Source organism: Spermophilus citellus (assembly GCF_964194105.1).
Source record: "Spermophilus citellus genome assembly, chromosome: 1".
Taxonomy (NCBI): domain Eukaryota; kingdom Metazoa; phylum Chordata; class Mammalia; order Rodentia; family Sciuridae; genus Spermophilus; species Spermophilus citellus.
Genome location: NC_138182.1, coordinates 175,612,568 through 175,639,038, shown reverse-complemented (window position 1 = coordinate 175,639,038; position 26,471 = coordinate 175,612,568). Strand labels below are relative to the sequence as shown.

The window sequence follows — 26,471 nt, the reverse complement described above, 5'->3', positions numbered from 1 at the left end:
CCTGCTTTGGTAATCACTTCTGCATGTTCTTGGGAAAACTTGACATGAGAGACTGGCATTATGTGAATGGGGCCCCGTGGCTCCCTCTTGGTGAGGGGCACAGAGGCAGAAGCCAAGGTGAAGACTTGCAGACCACAGCAAGAATCTGTGTCAGCATCTCACTGGCAGTCAGCTCACTGCCTTGCTCCAAATCCCTAGTTTTTATTGTGGTTTCCTTAAATTGTGTTGTGTGTACCCATGTGCATACATACACAAATAAAAGAGAGTGGGTGGAAACCATGTTTTTTTAAAAAAAGAAACAAAACAAACCAAGAATTGTATTTAGCTTAATTTTTAAGATTAAAGGCTGACTTTGGTTGTCACTGGCTAGTGACCCCAAAGTCCATGACAAAAAAAGTCCTTGTCATCAGTTTCAAAAGAAGTTCTGTACTCAGAAATGATAAATATCACCTAGAAATGACTGCCTTCCATCTTCCTTTCTCCTTAAAATTTTATGAACACAAAGTGAATAGCACTTGGTTTTCCTTTTCTTGCTTTCCTCTTTCTCCACATTCTTCCTTCTCCATTTCAAAGGGTAAGTTTTGTGATCTTAAAAAACTGACAAATTGAAATAATATAGAGCAAATCCTTCCATTGTCCCTCCAGTGTCCCTTAAACTTTTCTGCACCAAAGAAGCTACCTGATTTATGAGGTTTCAGTGAAAAGTGAAAATACGCTCCTTGTTTGATCATAAATTATTAAAAAATTTAAAACAATTAACAAACAATAAATTCAGCTCAGGCTCTTATAGGGAGGAGGTGCTGTGTGATCGCGCTGGTCCCATGTCCAGGAGACCCGCCTTGTCTTTGCCTTGGATGCTGCTTTTTTGTGGAAAGACTAGGAGTGGCACAGGCCTGAGGTGGTGGTATTTATTTTATTGTCCAATTCAAATGTAAGTTTCCTTAATATTGAGGCTGGTTTATCCTGGATTGTGTTGAATCACATATGCTTGTTTCTCACACTGCGACTTAGTCGGGTCAAAACAGAGCACCAACCTTGCTCACGTCTTTGGCACAGAAGGGAGCCAAAGCCAGCGACCAGCAGCTTGAAGCTCTTTAATCCATGCCAGAGTTCTAAGGTTGGCGTGTTTGTCACTTTGTGCATCCAGTTATGGCTAAGGAGAGTTTGTTTTGCTTTATGTGATTAAACTGAATATTTGGATTGATGCACATGCAAATATATGTGAATTCATACTAATATACATATACATATTCAAATACACAAGAGTTTTTATACATATATGCGCATAATAGAATTGAGTTATGGAATTCTCAGACACAGATGAACAATGATGGAAGGCAACCATTTTTTTAAAAATGAAGTATTGATGCATGTTTAAAGAAAAAAAAATCAGGGAGCTGCTCTAACAAAGTCTGCAGCATTCACAGCATGACAAACAAATTAGAAAACAGCAGATGCAGCACAAATTAAGATGTATTTAGCACAGCAGCCCATCAGATGTGTGAACGTCTTTTGTAACTCAGCTTTGCGAGGTTGATGTATTGCACTTTAGACAGCTGATAATGAACCCTCCTAGCAATTAGAAGTGGAAATACTGAGGAGTCAAAATTGTGCTGTTCCCAGTGGGTCAAAAAAGAAAAAAAAAAAAAGAAAAAAGAAAAAAAATTCAAAAATCCCTGTTGTGAAACTTACTTCTTTATGTGATTGCAAAACAAAGAGAATGTTTCAATTTATATACTGGTATGTTTGAATTTGGCTTTTAAAAATTCCTACTTCATTTTAATTACCATCCGATTCTAAAGTGTCATTAAATAAGTATGAATTCTGTTGCAGTTACACACGTTTTATGGCCAATACAATGTCTTTCTTTTATGGGATGCATTATTTAGTAATCTTACATTAAGACAATAACTTCAATCATTGTGCCTTCAAATGGCAATAAGCATGCTAATGGCTTTGCTGAGCTGCTTCCTGACTATTATTTTGTTTTCCCTTTAATATTAGAGCATTGTTTTTATTTCTATGCAGTTTATTTCTATGTGGTGTTCCTTCCCCTGCCTCAGCTCCTCATTGCTGTTTTCTGAGAGTGGCAGTATCTTCATAGTAGTGAACAAAGCATCAAATCCCATCTAATAGACAAAATTCTGTCTCAACCCAGTGAAGAGGCTAATGATGTTCTGTTAATGCTCACTTTTGTTTTAAAAAAATTAGTATTTGATTTAAGTAACTCTATCATTTTCTTACAGGAGAAAGAAGTACCTAGTGACCACTCTGTAGAATTAGCAGTCCAGGATTCTGTCAAGTACGGATTTTGACAAATAGAGATTGCATGAATTAACTGGAGAAACAGCCCAACAATATAAAAGTGGAAAAACAGTAATAAATATGAACAGGAAGGAGAGATCTAATGGGTAACCCTACTATGTGAAGAACCTTAGCTCATTTAAATATTCACAGTCTAAAAGGAGTCAGCATCACAAGTATGATTTCTGCATAAGTCTGTTTCCTGTTATCTATTGTTGTAATCAGTATCCTTAATCCCAGATTTCCAAAGAGCAATCTTCCTGCATCAAATTCTAAGTGAGGTTGAGAGGATTCTGAAGGTAAATTGACATATTATTTTCACATTTCCATAAGACAGATTATGTTGTAGTACATGTGCTGATTGAGAACATTATGAACACAAAGAACAGAATTTATTTTATAAGGTGAGCCTTTTCTGTCTTCCAAGAGAGGGGTCCATATCATGTTGTCCTGGGTTCCCATCAGAACTCAAAGGGACATTTCCATAATGACTATAGATCCTGATATCCTGCATATGAAGAAAGAAGTTTCCCTTAAATTCTTTGCAGTAAAAGAACCTGCTTAGGTGACACTAGCTTTGACCTCCAAATGGAGCAGTCCATGTTCAAAGCAAAGGTGATGGCATCTACAGCATATATCTGAGCAGGATCTGGGAGAAGCATCTATTGGCATTTTCTGTTCTTTTTGCCTTTGAAATCTTATCTGATGTCAGTGTTCGCAGTTGCTACAAGAGCCCTGTGGAACACTTCACTCTAAAAACTTTCAGAAACCAGATCTAGGCAGCCTTCTGGGAACCATGTCTTCTGGTGGTTACTGATGCCAGGGCTGACCACCAGCCTCTTGCAGAGGCGTGTTATGCGACCCTGCCTACTGATGCTCTGTGTAACACAGATTCTTTGTGTTATATGAATATTACTATTCATCATAATAACAAAGGGGGATCACTCAGTGGATCTGATGTGCAGCATGGTCTAGAAAGTTCTACCAGTAGGTCTGATGTGGAGGATGCGAATTTGAGAAGTTCTGCATGTACATGGCACCATCTCCAGTGCATACCCATAGCAGGTTATGCTTTATCTACTTCTACAGAGATTCTGAAGAGATTAAAATAATAGCCTGCCATAGAAAATGCTGTGACCAAGAAGAAATTTCAGGATAAATGAAATGATCTAGCTCCTGAGTTTACTGCTACTCAACCTCTGGCTGGAGACCAGCCTGAAGATGTGCAGGTGTGCTCATGTCTATTCAGCATGTTTTTATTGAAGACTGGTATGAAGCTCCCTTTGCTCAAGGCATGAGTAGGAATAACCACTGTGTAGATTTAAGCTATTCATCCACAGACTCTTATACAGAAAATGTTGCAGAGAAGACCAGAGTCATGTGACCAAGTTGAAAGATATTGAATTAAAAAGATGTAGGGTAGACTAGGCCTACAGATGCTTTCTTTCTTTCTTTTTTTGTGTTTAAAAATTAATGTCACCACTTAAAATAAGATTTCATGTAAAGATTTGTATTTCAACTTTGTGACAATGGTTAGCAATGGGTGTACCTTACCAACTACACACAAATGGGAACATGTTCCTTGCATGTGGCTGGCACTCTCCAGGCTTCTGGAGTCTACACCCTCTGCCTGCTCTCACTCTGCCTTACCCTCAGCTCTGCTACTTTTCATCCTGCTGGCTTTGCTGGTTTTCTCAGACTCATGATACACTTCTTGCTCAACTGATTTCATTATTTATGAAACCTGTTCAACCTTGATAGGCATTTATGCTTATGGCTACAGATGTTCTTAGTATCCTTATTTATGAAATCAGAGAGATGAATTAGGAGGTTATTTTCAAATCAAACACCTTCTGATTCTATCTGTGTAAGCAGACATAAGAAAAAATGGATTTAGTAGAATAAGGGGAGCCTTGTGGTGGGCATGAGAAAGAACTGCTAGAAGAGAATGTGAAACATTGTATTCCATTACCTAATGGGCATTTTTAACTTATTTGTCCTTCATGTAAAGAACAATGATCTCTTACATGTGTAGAATGACTTATTAACTTCAAAAATGTCACATAAAAACTTCTTTAAGCTCATTTTGTGAAGTTCTTCCTTAGCAAATGATATGAATGGTAGATGACAAATAATTTGATTTAGGATGTGCTCCACTGTGGATGTGGCAGATAAATTAAGGACCTTAATCATGTTTTCTTTGGGCTATATCATTCCATTTTTTTCATCAAGTCTATGACCTTTCCTTAAAGTACAACAGTCCCCACTTTTCTGTGGGTGATATTTCAAGACCCCCATTGGATACCTGAAATTGCAGATAGTTCTGAATCCTAGATATACCATTGTTCTCCTCCCCCATTTGTACATACTTATGACAAGATTGAATTTATGAGGTAGGTAAAGTGAGAGATTAATAACAACTAATAAAATTGAACAATTCTACAATATAATAAAAGTTACAGGAATATGATCTCTCTCAAAATATAGTACTGTTCTCATCCTCCTTTGTGTGATGATATAAGATGATATAAGCCTACATGAGAATGAATTGAGGTGAATGGCATGGCATTGGGATGCAGTTTTAGGCTAAAGGATTACTTCTGCAAAATCTGGTCCCTGGCAGGAGCCCAGGTTTGGCCCAGGACTGCCCTTGCTGACCTGCTGACCCATACCAGACCCCAGGCCCAGGCCCAGGACCATTCCCGTGGACCTGTGTAGGAGATCAGGCCCAGGTTAGGCCCAGGACTACTCCTGTGACCAGCAGACCCACTCCAGAGCCCACCCCCACCAACCCACCCAACTTCCCAGGACTAGCCCCATCTCTGAAAGTGATTTCATCCATCTTGGGACACCCCCACCACTATTTTGAGATACCATTGTTATTGCTGCCACCACCTTTAGTTGTAGTAGCATCCATCTTGGGATACCGGCTGGGGACTGAAAGCCCAACATCAAGGTGAGGGACAGGTAATCTGCGAGGAAACTACAAGACAATAGGGTAAAACTGTAATACCTCATATCCACACTGCAAGAAAGGAAGACACATAGACAACATGAAAAAACAAGGGAAGAAAGAGCCCCAAACAAAAAAAGATACTACAACAATAGAATCCATTGACAGCACAGTTGATGAAATGTCAGAGGAGCAGTTCAGAATGTACATAATTACAAAGATCTGTGAATTAAAGAATGATATAAGAGAGCAAATACAGGCAACAATTGATCACAACAACAAAGAGATAAGAGAGCAAATATAGGCAAACATTGATCACACCAATGAAGAGATAAGGAAGCAAATAGAGGTAGCAAAAGTTTACATCAAGAAAGAGAGATTCTAAAAAACAAAAACAAAAACCAACCAGAAGTCCTTGAAATGAAGGAAACAATAAAGCAAATAAGAAGCTCAATAGAAAGTATCACCAACAGACTAAATCACTTGGAAGACAGAACGTCAGATAATGAAGGCAAATATACAATCTTGAAAATAATGTTGACCACACCGTCAAGATGGTAAGAAACCATGATCAGAACATTTAAGAATTATGGAATATCATCAAAAGACCAAATCTAAGATTTACTGAGACAGAAGAAGGCACAAAGATTCAAACCAAAGGAATGCACAATCTCTTCAATGAAATAATAACAGAAAACTTCCAAAACATGAAGAATGAATTGAAAAATCAAATACAAGAGGCTTACAGAACACCAAATGTACAAACTTACAACAGATCTACACCAAGGCACATTATAATGAAAATGCTGCAAAAAGAATAAGGATAGAATCTTAATGCTGAAGGAGAGAGGAATCAGATCACCTATAGAGGGAGACCAATTTGTATCTCAGCAGATTTTTCATCCCAGACCCTCAAAGCCAGGAGATCATGGAATAACATATACCAAGCTTTGAAAGAAAGTGGATGCCAACCAAGAATCTTATATCCAGCAAAATTCAACTTCAGATTTGATGATGAAATAAAAACCTTTCATGATAACCTAAAGTTAAAAGAATTTACAACTAGAAAGCCTGCACTACAAAGCATTCACAGCAAAATACTCCATGAAGAGGAAATGAAAAACAACATGAAAGGGAGGAACTAAAGGAACTAAAGGAAAGGCCAATCAAAGGAGAAACCAAGTCAAGTTAAAAACCAAAAATAAACCAAAATGTCTGGGAATACAAATTATATTTCAATAAAAACCCTGAATGTAAATGGCCTAAACTCATCAATTAAAAGACATAGGTTGACAGATTAAAAAAAAAAGACCCAATAATATGCTGCCTTCAAGAGACTCATCTAACAGGAAAAGACAACCACAGACTGAAGGTGCAAGGGTGGAAAAAAACGTACCACTCTATGGACTGTGGAAATAAGCAGGAATTTCCATCCTCATATCAAATAAAGTGGACTTGAAACCAAATCTAGTGTAAAGGGATAAAGAAAGACATTTCATAAGGAATTAATATATCAATAAGACATAACAATCATAAACATCTATGCCCCAAACAATGGGGCATCTACTTATATCAAACAAACCCTTCTCAATTACAAGAATCAAATAGACCACAGCACAATAATACTGGGTGACTTTAATACACCTCTCTCACCACTGGATAGACCTTCCAAACAAGAACTAAACAAAAAAGCTATAGAACTCAATGAAACAATCAATAATTTAGATTTAACAGACATATGTAGAATATTCCATTCATCAATCAGTGAATACACTTTCTTCTCAGCAGCTAATGGATCGAAGGAAGTATTTACTAAGCAAGTATTTACTAAGCAAGTATTTGCTAAGCAAGTCTTAGCAAATACAAAAAGTAGAGATACTACCCTGCATTTTCTCTAACCATAATGTAATGAAATTAGAAATCAATGATAAATAAAAAATAAAAGCTATTCCAATACCTGGAGACTAAATAATACACTATTGAATAATGCATGGATAACAGAAGACATTGGGGAAGAGATAAAAAAAATTCTTAGGTCAATGAGAACTCTGAAACAACTCATCAAAATCTCTGGGACACTATGAAGGCAGTGCTAAGAGGAAAGTTCATTGCATTAAGCTCATTCATTAAAAGAAGAGAAAGTCAACAAGTAAATGACCTGATATTACATCTCAAAGCCCTAAAAAAAAGAACAATCCAACACCCAAAGTAGTAGAAGACAGGAAATTATTAAAATCAGGATGGAAATCAATGAAATTAAAACCAAAGAAACAATTCAAAAAATTGACAAAACAAAGAGCTGGTTCTTTGAAAAAATAAATAAAATTGACAAACACTTAGCTGCCCTAAAGAAAACAAGGAGAGAGAAAACTCAAATAACTAAAATTTATGATGAAAAAGGAAATATCATGACAGACACTATTGAAGACAATTATAAACTATTTTGAAAATTTATACTTCAGTAAAATAGAAAACCTTGAAGACACCAACAAATTTCTAGAGGCATATGATTAACCCAAACTGAGTCAAGAGCTCATACAAAATTTAAATCATCAATTTCAAGCAAGAAATAGAAAATGCCATCAAATGCCTATCAACCAAGAAAAACCTAGGACCAGATGGATTCATAGCCAAGTTCTACATGACCTACAAAGAAGAATTAATGCCAATACTTCTCTAATTATTCCATGAAATAGAAAAGGAGGTAACCTTTCCAAACTCATTCTCTGAAGCTTGTATAATCCTGATACCAAAACCAGGCATAGACACATCATGGAAAAAAAATTTCAGACCAGCATCCCTGATGAACATAGATGCAAAAATTCTCAATAAAATTTTGGCAAATTGCATACAAAAACATATTAAAAAATAGTGCACCATGATCAAGTGGGGTTCATTCCAGGGATGCAAGGCTGTTTCAACATAAGAAAATAAATAAATGTAATTCATTATTCAATAAACTTAAAGATAAAAATCATATATCAATTGAGGCAGGGAAAGTATTTGACAAAATACAGCACCCTTTAATGTTCAAAACACTAGAAAAACTAAGGATAGTAGGAACATACCTCAACATGTAAAAGCTATCTATGTTAAACCCAAGGCCAACATCATTCTAAATGGAGAAAAATTGGAAGCATTCCCTCTAAAAACTGGAATAAGACAAGGATGCCCTCTTTCATCACTTCTATTGAACATAGTCCTTGAAACTGTAACCAGAGTAATTAGATGAAAGAAATTTGATGGATATGAATAGGAAAAGAAGAACTCAAACTATCTTTATTTGCTGATGACATGATTCTATATTTAGAGGATCCAAAAACTCCACCAGAAAACTTCTAGAATTAATACATGAATTCAGCAATGTAGCAGGATATAAGATCAATACCCATAAATCAAATGCATTTCTATATGTCAGTTATGGATCCTCTGAAAGAGAGATTAGGAAAACTACCCCATTCATATTAGCCTCAAAATAAAAATACAGCACTTGGGAATCAATTTAACAAAAGAGGTGAAAGACCTCTACAATGAAACTATACAACACTAAAGAAAGAAATTGAAGAATACCTTAGAAGATGGAAAGATCTCTCATGCTCTTGTATCAGCAAAATTAATATTGTCAAAATGGTCATACTACTCAAAGCACTACATAGATTCAATGGGATTCCAATTAAAATCCCAATGTCATTCCTTATAGATATAGAAAGAGCAATTATAAAATTCATTTGGAAAAATAAGAGACTCAGAATATCCAAAGCAATCCTTAGCAAGAAGAGTGAAGTAGGAGGCATCACAATACCAGACCTTAAACTATAATTCAAAGCTATAGTAACAAAAACAGCATGGTATTGACACCAAGGTAAGCATGTAGACCAATGGTACAGAATAAAAGACACAGAGACAAACACACATAAATATGGTTATCTCATACCAGACAGAGGCACCAAAAACATATGTTGGAGAAAAGATAGCCTCTTTAACAAATAGTGCTAGGAAAACTGGAAATCTATATGCAGCAAAATGAAACTAAACCCCTATCTCTTACCATGCAAAAAGCTCAACTCAAAGTGGATCAAAGACCTAGAAATTAGACCAGAGACCCTGTGCCTAAAAGAGAAAAAAGTAGACCTACATCTTCATCATGTCGAATTAGGCCCTGGCAACCTTAACAAGACTCCTAAAGCACAAGAAATAAGATGAAGAATCAATAAATGGGAAAGATTCAAACTAACAAGCTTCTTCTCAGCAAAAGAAACAATCATTGAGGTGAAGAGAAAGCCTATATTTTGGGAACAAATTTTTACTCCATGCACATTAGATAGAGCACTAATCTCCAGGATATATAATAACTCAAAAAACTTAACACCAAAAAAACAAACAACCCAATTAATAAATGGGCCAAGGAGCTGAACAGACACTTATCAGAAAAAGATATACATTTGATCAACAAATATATGAAAAATGTTCAATATCTCTAGTAATTAGAGAAATGCAAATCAAAAGTACTCTAAGATTTCATCTCACACCAGTCCGAATGGCAGTTATCAAGAATACAGACAACAATAAGTGTTGATGAGGATGTGGGGGAAAAGGCACCCTCATAGATTGCTGGTGGGACTGCAAATTGGTGCAACCAATCTGGAAAGTAGTATGGAGATTCCTTAAAAAACTTGGAATGGAACCAGCATTTGACTCAGCTCTCCCCCTCCTCGGTCTATATCCAAAGGACTTAAAATCAGCATACTATAGTAAGCCGGCACATCAATATTCATAGCAGCTTAATTCACAGTATCTAAACTGTGGAACCAACCTAGATGCCCTTCAATAGAATGAATTGATAAAGAAACTGTGGTGTATATACACAATGGAATAGTACTCAGCTTTAAAAGAGAATAAAGTTATTGCATTAGCAGGAAAAAGGATAGAGTTGAAGAATATCATGCTAAGCGAAGTAAGCCAATCCCCAAAACTAAAGGCTGAATTTTCTCTCTGATAAATGGATGCTGATCCATAATGGTTGGGGGTCATAGGAAAAATGGAGGAATTGTGATTGGGCAAAGCGGGGGCATGGGATAGGGACAAGAAAGATGGTGGAAAGAGATGGTCATCTTTACCCTAGGTACATGTATGACTGTACATATGGTGTGATGCTCATACTGTACAACCAGAGAAATTAAAAATTGTACTACAATTGTGTACAATGAATCACAATGCATTCTGCTATCATATATACCTAATTAGAATAAATGAATGAATGAATTAAAAAATCTGGTCCTTCTTGTGTGCCAGAATACATGGGTCACAGAATGGGCACATGCAATGGCTCCTAATTCCTTTCTCTCACAATACAATGGTCTCTTTTAAAGTTTTACTTTCCTTAGTTTCAATTACCTGCAGTTAAAAATATTAAAAGAAAAATTTTGGAAATAAATATTTCATACGTTTTGAATTACACATTATACTGAGTACCAGGTTGAAATCTCTCACCATCCCACCCTGTCTTGCCTGGTACAAGAAGCATCCCTTTGTTTAGCATGTGCATGCTGTTTGTATATTATCCACCTTCACTCACTCAGCAGCTGTCGGTTATCAGTGTGGCAGTGTTGTGTTCAAGTAACCCTTCTTTTACTTAATAATGGTGACTTTCATAAGAGTAGTAATCCTGGCAATTTTATGACAGTATATTTTTATAATTGTTCTATTTATTGATGTTAATCTCTTACTATGTCTAATTTTAAATTAAACTTCATCAAAGTTATGTATAGGAAGACACATAGCAAGTACATGTATATGTATGTTGGGTATATACATGTGCATGTGTAATCTATCCATGTGGATATATACATGAGCATGTGTCTCTGTGTGTGGCTGTCTCTCTATCTATCTATATCTATAGTTTGATACTATCTACAGTTTCAGGCATCCACTGAAGGGCTTGGTCTGGATTATGTCCCCTGAGGATAAGTTGGGGAGAGGGATACTGTAATAACAACTGCTCATTCTTACTATTAAAGACAACAATTGTTTACAACTCCCTTAAAATTGAGGCATTTGGTCATATTCACTGAGATCCTTTTTGGAATCAATATTCAATGATTATTCAAGCTTCCAGGAATTTCTTCTATCAGATGGAGACTGTGGTTACAAGTAGATAGAAGCATGATGTGGCATACAGCAAGTAATGGATTTTCTTGCTCCCTCCTACTCTTTGTGTTTCCTTGCCGTGGTGCTCATGTATAGAGTTGTCTGAAATCCTTGGACTACATACATGTCATGCCATTGCCTTTGGAACACACTGTCTTCTACAATCTAGCCCATTTGCTTCCTTCAATAAAATTGGGATGTCCCATTCCCCAGACCAATACAACAGTTTATAGATAGGTGTTAATTGTAATTGCTAAACCAAGATTTACTACAATGCTCCTCTGTTCCATTTATATTCTAATCAGGGACATCTACAACTATAACATACAAAACACTATCATTATCTCTAATGATACCATTATAAATACCAAATGGTTGATGGAGAAAATTATTTGGGAACAGGGTCATCAGGCTTTCCAACAATCAGCATAAGGTTGAGGATAAGGGTAAAACTATAGAATAACCCAAAGCACTACAATATTAGTGACATTCAAAAATGACCTCCTTAGTCCTTATAGGCGCAAATGCTGGAGTGAAATTTTTAAGAGGAAAAACTTTAAGTTTCTTGTGCAAATAATGCCAGTATTTGATAATTTTGTTATTAGTAAAAATCTTGGCTTATTTCGAAAACTTCTGGAGTTTTGGCAATGAAGAAGGCAAGTGTTGCAGGATTGATTTTCTAACAATGGACAGTACTGTACTAATCTCCACAGCATTGTAAGTCAGGAGATAGGAAACCCATTGATGAAGGGTGATCATCTCACTGAACACTGGAAAAAAGAGTACAGTCTATTTTGTGGTTTGATAGCAGAGTTTTAGAGTTAAAAAAAAATAAGGCAAGCAAAATTTACCCCGTTAAGATCTAGTTATATTCTTTGCCTTATTTAACATTCAGACCTTAGCATTTGACCTTCATTTTTAGTCTGTGTAATATTGGTAGTTATTAACAGTTATCATTTGATGTGATAGTTTTTAAATTAGACAAGATTACCAGCCACAGTACTCTGATTGCCTTTAATCAGGAATTAAGGAGGATTCTCTCTGGGCAAATGAGATACCTTTTTAGGTCTTTAAAAGGGAAAATGAACCTGGCTGTTGTTGTTTTATTTTGTTTTAGTTCTAACTCCCCTCCCCCAACCCCTGCAAGCGTTTCTCTGGCTTAACTGTTTATCACTGTATAATGTCCAATAAAATAAAACACAAAATACACTGCATTTATTTAAGGAAAAAGACCCTCTGGTCATGAAATCATTTCCAGATCAAGGTCAAATATTATTTCTTTGTTCAACTAGATTATTTTCTGTTCATGCTTAGTTCATTCTGTGCTTTTATCTTTCTGCTGAGTATGTTCTCTATTACCTCTCATCTAACACAAGCTCTTGTGTGTGTTATATCATGATAAAAGTGCGATGCTAAGAATAGGCAAACTTATAACCCCAAAATAGCATTTGCAGGGCAGACTTGCTGCTGTCAATGCCGGAGCAAACCTTCCTTCTTAGAGATGCTGGGTTAATTAAACATGGGTTTAGAATTTTACTTTTTGCACTATGATAAATTGAAGGATATGGAATATAACAACCCCCAAGAAAAAGGGAAATAACAACCCACAGGGAGAAAGGAGGACAGTGTCATGGGGGTGAGTGGGGAGGGCAAATAATGGGCCCTGGATTCTGAACTTTCATCTTTTCCCAGCAACATGAGTCTTGTACTTTTGCAACTGTTTGTCCCTGATTTAGGTTTTGAACTTGAACAATTGTTCCCCCTGACTACCCAACTGACATGCTCTGTAAAGTGATTCAAATCATAAGATTCAAATCTTATGATTCAAACCTCAAATAAACACTATAAAAATCAGACACCTCCCGTAATCAATCACCATTTTCTCTCCTGAAAAAGGGCCATTCCGCTGCTTGCTAAAGAGTTTGCTGATCCGTTGAGGTCTGTTCCCTGTTTCAGTTACTTTTGCTTTCAGAACTTTTTAAAACAAATTATTGTTTTCCTGCATGACTAAAGAGGGATCTTTATAATAATTAATTTCAAACATTTGCATCATTTGTTAACACTTATAACATATTTCCATAAGTTATTATTTTCAAATCATCACCATAGCTTTGTAAATTGAATATTATTATCCTAGTTTTGTAGATAGAAACCTGAGGCTCAGGAATATTATGTCATGTAAGTGACATCAAATGTCTAGTAACTGATAGATCTAATACTTTAACATGGCCTTCAAAACACTACGCCTAAAGTACTGGGGATTAATTTTTTGTTAACCTGTTCATGCTATTTTTCTTGTATGAAAAACTTGGTTTTACCTCTCTGTTGTTCAAAAAGACTCCTAATATTTTCAGTATTCTCCACCCCCCACCCCTGCCCATATCCTTTTCCAAACTGCCCTTTTCCTGCTTTATAAAAGATTATCATGTTACTCATCCATGAGGAATCTTAGTCTATTGCCATGGGGTAAAAAGTCTACTTTCTGCAGCTAATAAACAGATAGTTCTTGAATGCATTCTTCTGAGAAAAATATTTACAATAGCAAAACAAAAAGTTTCCTAAAGCACCATTGAAGGAGGTGGGGCCTTACTTTGTCCAGACAATAAACTTGAGGCAAGGAACAATTGCTGACTAGTGTAGGAGACCAGAATGTGCCTCCCCAGAACAGGAAGGGTCATTGGAATGAAGACAGTTAAGAGGATCCAGATGCAGGAGAGCTCTCTGTTCTCCTTCTGTTTTCCTAAAAGCAGGACATAGATTTACAAAGACAAAAGCTATCCTGCCTCATCTCATGTACTAGGGAGAACAAAGGTTAACCACTGAGGACAGCTGTAGTCCCTCATTAGCCCTGAGATGATTGGAGAAATTTATATTATCAAGCTTCACCAACTAACTTTACCTGCCAATTATTTGCCTTTCCTAACTTGCTCTCTTTGAAGATGCAGATTCATTTGCATTTGTCTTATTACTTCTTTAAAAATGTTCTGTGAATTGTTAAAGATGCATCTATGGTTTGGATGGTGAACGCTCCCCCAAATTCCCTGTATTAGAGGTTTGGTCTCTGGGTGGCTCTGTTGGTAGGTGGTAGAACCTTCAGGAGGTAGAGTCTGACGGAGGGCCCTTAGGTCATTGAGGATGTGACTTCAAATGGAGTGTGGGGCCCCAGTCTCTTTCTCTGTCTCTTTGTTACCTGGCCTGCGATGTGAGCAAGTTTGGTCCACCAGACACCATGTGTACTGCTGCCTTACTACAGGCTCAGAGCAATGGGATCAATCAATCCTGAATTGGAACTCCAGAACTGTGAGCTGAAGTAAACCTTTTCTCTTTATAAGTTAATTAACTATTTTATCATTGTGATGGGTAGCTAACACATGTGCTATTTAAGTAGTAGCTTTCCAATTGTAAATCAATAGGAATCATTGTTCATTCGAGGTATTTTTTTTTATAAGAGGTAAAATATTGTCAAGGAAAATACTGGCAAGAAAGCCCAATTTTTTTTTTTCAGTAGATTCACTTAATTTGGATTAAGTTTTCCAGTTAAGGTTATGAGGTTAGTATTTTCTAAATATTAAGTGAGCTAGAAACAGTTTCAAGTTTTTTTTAATATTTTTTTATTGGTTGTTCAAAACATTACATAACTCATGACATATCATCTTTCATACATTTGATTCAAGTGGGTTATGAACTCCCATTTTTACCCCAAATACAAGTTGCAGAATCGCATCGGTTACACATCCACATTTTTCCATAATGTCATATGAGTGACTGTTGTATTCTGCTACCTTTCCTATCCCCTACTATCCCCCCTCCCCTTCCCTCCCCTCTTTCCTCTCTACCCCATCAGCTGTTGTTCAATTCTCTCCCTTGTTTTTTTTCCCCCTTTCCCCTCACCATCTCTTATATGTAATTATGTGTAACAATGAGGGTCTCCTTCCATTTCCATACAGTTTCCCTTCTCTCTCCCTTTCCCTCCCACCACTCGTCTCTGTTTAATGTTAGTCTTTTCCTCATGCTCTTCCTCCCTGCTCTGTTCTTAGTTGCTCTCCTTATATCAAAGAAGACATTTGGCATTTGTTTTTTTAAGGATTGGCTATCAAGGTTTTTTTGAAACTATGTTTAAAGCATGTAAACAACATATAAATGTGCCAGAAATTCTCTTTTGCAAAAAATTAAACTGACACATTTATAAATGATAGCAATACTATATCATATACAACAAATATCTATGAATTATACTAATCCCACAATTCAGAAAAACCTCATAGAAACACATCTATTTGTCAATATCATTCAAGAGTATATTGTTTTTCAAGCTTGTATCCATGCAAAAGTGTAAAGATCTTTGTTCTTAGAAGATCACGTCTCTAGAAACTAAAAAACTCTGAGGAATCAAGAACCCCATAGGAATAATCTTACCAACATTTGGTGCACTGAAGTATGCATTCACTAACTACCATCCCTCATGGATTGAGAATTGCCACTGAGGATATTAAAGCTCCTGCAACTTTGGGTTGCTCTGTGCTTGGGATGAACAATCTCCCACAGCACTGGAGAAAGCCCATAGGCAGAGATAAGAATCAGATGTGAATCTCCCAGAATTTTGGAAAACTGTCCATTGTAGCTATAAGAAAACTCAAAGTCAGGCTGGAGACAGGGCACATGGCATCAGTTGTGCCTTGCACCACTCATGCACTACATTGCACACTCTACTTCTGACACTTGATGGGGGTAGCTAATCACAGTTTCTAGAAACAGCACAGAACAGGATGTTCAGTGAAACAAGCAGTTGTTCCAGCTGCTGCAGCCAGTTCTGGGGCCATAATTAATACACATCATTTCCTTCCTCTACCATCCCATCTAAATTCCCCTCATTCTCAGCCAGAACTTCTGCTGGTCTTGATAGCTTAACTAGCAAGTAGGCCAATTGCACTCTTGAGGCATTAGAACTCATCTTACCATGTCCTTGTTAGCCTGTGATTGATGCAGTTTTGCATTTAATTTTTTTCCTTTTTAATTTTTTTTTATTTTGATACAAGTTCTTACTAAATTGCTTAGGGACTCCCTTAGTTGCTGAGGCTGGCCTTGAACTTGCAATCCTCCTGCTTCATTCTCCTGAGTTGCTGGGATTACAGGTGTACACTACCATACATGGCTTGATACCTAGATTCTAATACATACCCACACATATACACACACATCACCCCAGGAAGAACAACAACAGAACTATACACTTAGCAATAGTGTTTCTTGGTGAAAATTGCTTCATTTTTCATAAAATCATCAGAAAGTTGTAGACTCCTCTGGGTCTTCATATAGAGGTGTTGCTATAGAAATAGGAGAAGCCCTTGTCCCATCTCTAGTGGTAGTTACTCTGCATTTTAGAGAAAATAGGGTAAAGCTACACAGGGCCCCTTCTGTACACCACAGTAACACATGTCATTCTAGTTGAAGATTGGGTTCTGCACAGTGTCTTGATAATTACATTACTCTTAAAATATTTGAGTTGTTGTATGTGGGAACACATTTAATTAAGAAAAAAATATATTGCTCATTCCAGGTTTTCTTCTGTTCTTGTTTTCACACATAATAAAGTTTGGTTGGCTTATATGAAATTATACGAGTTATTAAAACCAGGAGCCATGAATATCAGGCAGAAGCAACATTTCCTGCATCCATCCCGGCACGGTGTCAATTCTCTGCTATTACTTCCCTTTGAAAGACAATCTTTCCTTATAATAAAAATGAAATGTAACACTCTTGCCTTTTAAGATATGATGTCTGGCTTATTTTATAAACAGGTCTTCCACATGAAGTTGAACACATGTACTATTGAAAATTTTCTGTTGGAAGAACTTTTCCTCACTACTTTTCTTCAAGTGCTACCTCTGGAGCAGAGATGCAAGATGACTGCAATTCATGCTTGATTGACACTAAAAACTTGAGTCACTTTTTCTATAAATCAGACCCCAAGTTTCTCCCGCTAGGCCATAAGTGTAAGCTTAGGGGAGCTTCCTCAGTGCAAAAGAGGTGCATGATACAATATCCTGGTCCATTTGTTTGTGTAAATTACTTATCCCTCTTAAGTCTGCTTGGATTCAACCCTCAATATGTCATTTCCAGTTTTTACTGGAACTTATTACTGAACATGTTTGACCTTATAATGTGGGTTCTGACAATACCCAGCTTACTTGTCACCCCTGGTTTTATAGCAATTTAACAGCCCATGATCAGACAGTCTCTTTAAGGCAATGGTAGTGTGACAGGAACTATTATTCAAATGATGAGTATTCTTCTGCATCTGGGGTCTATGGCTTTGCTCTGGTACCCTGACGTTCTGTGCTGTGACTCTGTGGGGCCTTATCAGTGACAGTAAATAACCCTAATCATCTACAGTTGTCTCTGTCACCACTGGATCAGCTGGATCATATATGGTCCAGGTGAACCGACAGGTCAGATCAGATCTGGGACCAGCTACTAGGCACTCTCTTTTTCAAAGCCCCACAAAAAACTTTACATATCAATCAAATGGACTGCTGAAGTAAGTATGAATTGGCCAGATGCATTTATTTTCTATTACTATATGACAAATGATCATAAGTTTATCAGCTTAAAAACCCATTTATGAATTTTTAGTTTCTGTGGGTCAAGAAACCAGGTAGAGGTAAACTGAGTCCTCTGCTCAGGGTCTCACCAGGCTGGAATCAGTATATTGGATGGACCTGTTCTGGGTTAATGAGGGGTCACGATTTTGTACTGTGAAAATAGGCAACAGCCTTCTATTTAGCAGCTCTTGACTCTTTTCAGTTATCTAAGTCAGCAGGGCTTCCTAGAGGTATGATCATCTTTTGTCCATTGACACAATTCTCAGCTAAGATCCCCTGCCTGTCATTGTTGCTGTTGCTTATGAAAATTACATCTACCTTTATTCTGATATTGAACCTCAACCTCTTTCCTGACTTTTGCTCTTCCCAACCTTTATCATGCCAGTAATACCAGTGTTCCCAGTTTCTTTTTTTGGTGATGGTGGTGTCAGGGATTGAACTTAGGGGCATTCAACCACTTACCCACATCCCCAGCCCCACTTTGTATTTTTTATTTAGAGACAGGGTCTCACTGAGTTGTTTAGTGCCTTGCTGTTGCTGAGGCTGCTGTTGAACTCAAGATCCTCCTGTCTCAGCCTCCCAAGCCTCTAGGAATTCTGGAATTCGAAGTTCTTAGTACATCCACCAAATTGTATCCATCCCAGGTTACAAGGTACTGAGGCTGAGATAAAGCAGAAGACCATGGTAGAGGAAAGTTGGTCAACTCATGTCAACCAGAAAAAAAGAGAGAGGCAGGGACTAGTAATGAGATAAACTCTACCAGGGTAAGCCCCATAAACCTATTTTCTCTAACTAGGTCCCACCTTCTAATAATACATTCATCTGTCAAGGTTAGATCCCTCATATCCCATTCATTTCCTAAAACTCTCAACTTTGACATTGTTGCATTGGGGATCAAGTTTTCAATACATGAGCTTTTGGGGGGGAATATTTGAGATTCAAACCATAGCAACTATATCAGCCCTGACATGAGCATAGAGTATTCTCCATAGTTGTGTGTTCAGTGTCTTTTCTAGCTATTCTACTCTTACAGTCAAATCATGCTATGGTTTTTTGAGCAGTCTAGCCTTTAAATAAATAAAATTAGTGTTTTATTAAAGTCTGGTCAGGTAGCCTTATAGCTTCCTTCACCTGCCTTGATTTGATGTTTGACTGAACCAGACATTCTCTATCTTCACATCTTTTAAGACAGTTACAAAACTGTTCTATGTCATATTTCTTTTCATGAACTACTTTTTCTCTGTCTTGCAAATATTAGAACTAGTATATATGCCAGTGCTTCTCCTTCCATCTGCACCTAATGCCTATCCACATCAGAAAAGAGTCTCTTAGTGACTGTGATTGTGTAGCCCACTAGAGTTAGCACCAGCCCATGAAACATCTGTAATGGAGTCCTTGTTGCTATCCAACTTGCAAGTGACCCAATTCCAGAAGTTTGCTGTTAGGATTAACATTTTAGGTCATATTCAGAATGCATTTCTTAGCTGACACAAGTACTTGAACAGTTTCTCAGGAAGTGGTTCTAGGAAGCACAGTTAAGACAGTGAATGAAGGTGAAAAGAAAAAGAATATGAAACAGTGAAGAGTTTCCTAATGAGGGGTTTCCACGGTGAGCAACCACCACTCAGTACTACTGTGCACCCTCTGAAGAATCACGTAGAAAGTTCTCCAGTTTTATATATTGGAATAGGGAATCTTAGGCACCTGTTTTCTAACATTCATGCCTCATTATTGAAAGGTGCCAATGAGGGCCTTACATTCTAATGTGTCACACAGGCTGCCAAGAAAAGGGTTGAGCAAATTCCAATGGCAATGAATAAAGCCCTCTGATCTAGACTCACAGGTATATTTATGTGCTAGCGACTATCTAGTGGAATGCAAATTCAGAGGAAGGCTGAGGAAGATGTAGTAGTGCCAATGTGTGCATGTATGTGTTCATCCAGACTGAGATTTTGATAATATATGTTAAAATGACATTACCAGATCCAGAAATACCAAGATTATGCTTCATCCTCATAACAGAGTTTCCTGAAAGAAATATTATATGCCTTATTATTAGATGGAAGCCTTTTACTTCATGGCAGAGTTTGCTAGGAAACTGGGCGGTAACTACTGAATTGAGCTTAAGTTTTAAATAAGGCCTTCCTACTATTTTCTGGTCATAGAGCTTTTCAAGCTATAATCCATATATAAGAGAATGTATCAGGTTTCACCTAGGAAAAAGGAACCAAGATGCATATGTGGTGGGGTGTGTGTATATACATACAAATGTACATAATGTGTTATACATATGTGTGTGTATCTGTATCTATAAAGAGATTTTTATTTCAAGGACATGGTTTACTTAATTATAGGATTTGAAATTTGGCAAGGAAATTCTGAAACCCATAGTTCAGGCTGTCAGGAAGGGCAGGTTGGAACCCTTGGACACAGCTGGAATTGCTATACACAGTTGGAATTTCTTCTAGACTCTGTTAAGGACTTTCACCTGATTGAAACAGGCCTGCCCTACTATCTAAAGTAGTCTCCCTTACTTAAAGTTAATAGATGTACCCTCTAAAATACCTTCAGAGCAGTGCCTAATTTTGTTTACACTGAATTACTGCAAACTTGAGCCATCAAAATGAAACTGATTGTCACAAATCATGAGTGAAGAAAGGGAGAAAGATAACGGGCTCACCCATATAAGGTGGGACCTGGCTCTTATTTACTTTTTTACAATCTGAAATGAAAGTGCTGGTTTAAGACAAATACTTTCCTATATATTCAAAGTATATCCATTTATAAGTATAGTTATTTTGGAGACATAGAATTGCCCTGTCTGCTCCATGGTTCACACACACACACATGCACACACATACATTGTAAACTAGAGGAATGGCTGATCCAATTTTTTTTTTTTTTTTTTTTTTTTTTGCAGAGGATCAGTTAGGCATCAAAAGGCACTTTGCTTCCCTATACATGATTGCTCCTCAGGGTTCACAGATCCTGCACAATCATCTGGGATCACTGATGAGTTTGGCAGTTCTGCATTACAAGAAAATCTTGTCCAATGTTGCCCAACACAAAACATGTCACAGTAAGACATTCATTGAGTTAACGATAATGTCATATTGCATTTTGATTAAAATTTTTCTTTGTCCCATTCTATTTTATACCTAGCTATATGGTCTAACCTAGTGTATCTGAACACATTCTGCAACTTACAATTTTATATTCCTCACTCACCAGAAATTGAAAAGACTTCCAAATTCAAATAAAATTAGTACAGTATGATCTATCATTAATTTTCCACAAAGATACTAAAGCCTACAAATGGAGTCACTTCTATTCTGGAAAGCAAATTTTATAAGTCAAGTCTGAAAATATTTTCTAGTCAATTTTTCTTTTCTATGTGGTTCCAGAGGCAAATGACTCAGAAACCTAATTCATGATGAAATTTTATTTCAGTAGCTGGAGCCAGACTTATTCTCCCTCCACTAAAGCTTCTTCATGATCTCCAAAATTGGACTCATTCATCAAATCTTTAATGTGTACAGTGTTTTCAAAGTTCCAAAAGCTTAGGAGGACACATAATATCTTATAGGCTACCCTTGCATTCATGAAATTTAGAATTTATACATCTCTAGCTGTCATAGAAGCTAAGTCCAATTAAAAAAATGTTTTATAGACTCTCATTGTAATTGTCAACCATTGGTCCTGCTTTGGTCTAAGAAATGTCATGAAATAGTCAATAGATAAATTCTCTTATCAGGTGCTCATTGAGAAACTCATCCACCAATACTATCTTTCCCTTCTCAGAAAGTGGTGTCTAATCCATTATTGTCACTTGTAAAGCTGAGCTCCTGGATCTTTCCTGAAGATCTTTTCTTCTCTTTAGGTATCAATCTTTTGAAAACCTTTTAAGAAAAAATAATTTTCTGGTTTTGGGTTATGGAACTACAAGTGATAAAAGGAGAAACTTGGGCAAAATAATTCAGTGCCAGGAAATAGTGGAACAATAAAAAGGAAGTGTAAGTCATGTAAGAGCTGACATGATAATTATTATAAGTAAAAGCCATGAAATAAAGAACTAATGGATAAACAGTCTACTGGTCAATAATGGAAATTAAAGCACATAAATATGAATGACAGATTCTATATATAAAAATTATAGAATACAACTAAAGTGGTATTTGAGAACGGTTTCTATTCTTAAATGTTTACATTGGAAAAAGAAAAGCTAACCATTGTTAGAATTTAAGAGGTCAGAAAGTAGAAAGTAATAAATTCAGACTAAAATAGAAGAGATGACCTAAAGGAAAAAAATATCTATAAGGCAGAAAACCAAGTTGTAATAAAAAGAATCAACAGGACTACAAGTGACTTCCTGGAAAGCTTATGAGAAGGAGAAGTTTCTGACAATATTGATCAATTTAAGGAAAAAAGTCCACATTAGAAATGAAAAGAATAATTACAGACTCAAATGCATAGTAAAAATGTAAATAATTCTAAAAGCACCTCTATTCCAAAAAAAGAATGAATCAAAATAAATTCTAAAACTCTACAATAATGCTATACCAATATTGACTTAAGGAAGAAGGCAGCAGGGATAAACTTGCAACTGTGGGGGAAATTTAACCTGAAGAGCAGAGTCTTGCAACAATACAAAAGCAGGATATACTGCTGCTTTTGACCAAATGTCAAAAAGTTATGAATGATAATAGTTCTAAAATCTTGTAGAGGGTATAGAAGGAGAATATAAACCTTAACTCATGCTATAAGGCCAGTATACACTCGTGATCAAACAAAAAATGCTAAGGAAGGAAATCAAAAGCCAAATACTTTGGTGATAGTAAATGCAAACATTTAAAAATCTTTGCAAGTTTCTCTGTGTGTTTTAATGGGTTTCTACTATGTATTTAAAAGGGAAAATACCCAAGAATGGTTGAGATCATCTTGAAGAAAAAGAAAATAAGAGAATAATCTCTACCAAAATTTTAAGACTTATTATAAGGCTATTATTCTTATTCTGAGTGTGGAGTTGGAATGAGAATAGAGAAATGACTAGTGCAACAGAATAGAGGGACTTCACCCCCCACCCCCCCACACACACATATGGAATGTGGAACACATATATGGCCCATAACTTATAACCAATATGTAGCACATCATTGAGTTCATGAGGAAATTACCAATAAATAGAATGAGAAAATTTTATCCACATTAAAAAAATTGATCCCAATGTCACACCATTCTGAAAAGAATTTTAAATGGATATAGGAATCATATGTAAGAGACTCCATTTAAAATATTTAGAAGAAAATATAGGACAATGTATTTCTTACTTTTTGATAACTGTTGTAATTGGCTTTTGTATTTCCTGACAAGAACAACTTAGAAGAATAAAAATTTATTTTGGCTCATGGTTTCAGAGGTTCAGTCCATGATAAGCTGACTCCATAACTCTGGGCCACAGGTGAGGCAGAATATCATAGCAGCAGGGCATGGCAAAGAAAGCATCTCAGAACTCGACAGCCAGGAATCAGAGAGCTTTGCAAACCAGGGACGAAATATAAACTCTAAGGGTATGCCCCCAGTGATCTACTTCTTCTAGTCATACCCCACCTTACCACTCAGTTAATACATACCTGTGGATTGATCCACTGATTAAGTTACAACTCTCATAATCCAATCATTTCATCTCTGGACCTTCTTGTATTGATTGTCTCACATGTGAACTTTTAGGGGACACTTCGTATCTAAACCATAACAATAGCAGGTTTGTCTTAGAAAATATAAAATATGCTATCTTTAAAAAGGAAATATTTATATAACCTCATTTATGTATAAAATGGGTTCATCAAAAGAAACCATTAAAATGTGACAAAAAACAATGTGAAAAGAGAAGTCTTCAAACATGAGAACTATATTAATATGCATATAACTACTCTATTAACAATGCCTAAAATGTATGCATAATCTTTCACAGAGATAGATACTTGAAATATATGAAATTATTCTTAACATTATTAGTAATTAGAAAAATTCAAATTAAGAGCCAATGAGATACTGTTTTATATTCATTAGATTGAAGAAATGTAGGAACTCACATGATAAGTGTTGACAGGAAAATGGATTAACTCTAACTCTTATGTACTGTGCAGGAAGTGTAAATTGGCATAACCCTCTTGGAAAACCCGTTAGCATCCTCTGATAAAGCTGAACATTAATGTATCCTACCACACCACAAATAGGTCTCTAGGAATTTAACTGGAATGGATGTTCCCTGGAGAGAGACACCACAGTAGGAAAAAAAATAGGTGACATGTGTAGTGGATATTAACTCCCAGAGGCTTGGGAGGTCTGAGTGAGGTGAAGGCTACTCATTTGCTTCTGACCTCTAAGCAGACTTCTTCATTTACCATACACTAGCACATCTATGTTTAACCTTCTTTATTTGCACCAGGATACATGTACTAGAATTTTATAAGAGAAACTATCCATGGATTGAAAAACAAATTATTGTTTTTTTTTCACCTATACCATAAGCAAACTAAGCTATATATTGAGTAGAAATGTTATGTAGAGTTGATAGCTCTGATGGTTAATTTCATGTGTTAACTGGGCAGGCTAATGGATATCCAGATAGCTGGTAATATTATTTCTGGATATGTCTGTGAGAGTATTTCCAGAAGAGATTAGCATTTAGAGCAGCAGACTAGGTAAAGATCACACTCACTGATATGAGTAAGCATCATCCAATCTCTTGAGGCCTTGATGAGAACAAAAAAGGAGAGCCCAGGGGATTTTGCTCTTTCTCTCTGTTCAAGCTGGGCCATCCACCTTTTCTTTTTGTCCTGAGACATCAGTCCTTCTGCTTCTTGGACCTTCAGATTGGATTGGGACTTATGCCATTGGCTGCTCTTTTCTTTAGGTCTTCTGGTTTGGACTGGAACTATACCACTGGTTTCCCTGGACCTCCAGATCACCAACAGCAGATCCTGGGACTCCTTAGCCTGCATAATCATGTGAGTCAGTATCTCATTACTAATCTCTCTCTATATCCTATTGGTTTTGTTTCTCTTGAAAGTAAATAATACAATGCCACTTCTATAATGTTGATATATTGCTTAGGAATATAAATGTTTGTGATGAAACTATAAAAAATATAAATGAATGATAAGCATAAAATTCAGGAAAGTAGTTTCTGGGTTCTATAGCTTGGATCTAGAATATTTCAAAAGATCCATGTGTTAAAAGCTTTGTTCCCAGCTTAGTGTTATTAGGAGGTGGTAAAGGCTTTAATAGGTGGGGCCTCATAGGAAAGTCTTAGGGCATTAAGGGTATGCCCTTGAAGGGAGCAGTGTGATTCTAGACCCTGTCTTTCAAGTCCCCACCATGAGATGAATAACATCATTCCACTACATGCGCCTCCCACGATGTACTGCCTATCTAAAGGCCCAGAGCAATTCAATCTGCAGTGTGCTGAAGCCTTTAAAACTGTGAACCAAAATAAACCTGTGCTTTTTGTAATTTCATTTACCAGAGTTGCTACAATGATAGAAAGCTGACTAACACACTGGGTGAAGGAGATGTTACAGGGAAGATCACATAGATATTAGAAACGTTTAGTTCTTAAGAACTCTCCAGACATGGTTCTTGCCAAAGTCAAGATGTTAGTTTTCATCACTGTGAACAAAATACTGGACAAGAATAAATCAGGAGGAAAGTTTATTTTGGCTCACAGTTTCAGAGTTTCAGTTCATGGTCAGCTGACTGCATCACTGTGGGCTTGAGGTGAGACAGAACATCATGGCAGAGGGGCACGGTGGAGCAGCAGTGGTCCTCTCTACTCACATAGACCAGGAAGCAGAGAGGGGAAAAGAGCCCATAGGGAAGATGGACATAACCAGGACATGCCCGATGATCAACCTCCTCCAGCTATGCTCCACTCACATAGAGTGACCACTTGGTCCAATCAAATGAGAGTGGACTGATTATATTACATATATTTTTAATCTAGTTACTTCATTGCCTGCATTAATACAGGAGCTTTGGGGGTGGGGTACCTCATATATATACACCGTATCAATCACCAGATGCTCCATGTGGAATGGCTCTTGTTCTCATTCCCATCTTGCTTTACCTGTCAGTGCCATTTCCCACAGCTCTTTGCTCCTTCCTGCTTGCTGCACTCCTGGTCACCTGGCTGGGATGATGTCCCACTCTCTTGGGTTTTCTTCAATATCATCAATTTTTATTTCTTAGTCTTCTTTAACAGATCTTCCTCATTTCCCTGCTGTTTTAACATTTTGATTCCTAGGATTTAATTCTTACTCCACTTTTCTTGGTGTTTCTTATCTTTGCTAAAGATGTCCCCATTTCTGGGTTTTTGAACTAGACAACTATAACTAAATCTTTCATCTCCATCAAAACTTTGCTTTTGGATGTTATCTTCTCATGAACGTTTCAGGACATACAAT

At 36.8% G+C, this 26,471-nt stretch overlaps 1 protein-coding gene across 1 annotated transcript in view; it reads left to right on the top strand.

The window, feature by feature from the left end:
* The window catches only part of LOC308646759 (uncharacterized protein), a 546,497-nt gene that overhangs the window by 264,324 nt on the left and 255,702 nt on the right, over nt 1-26,471 (top strand). Inside the window, exon 5 of the mRNA XM_081290128.1 lies at nt 24,923-25,016. Coding sequence (XP_081146254.1) covers nt 24,923-25,016 — 94 coding nt within the window. The remainder of the gene's footprint in view (nt 1-24,922; nt 25,017-26,471) is intronic.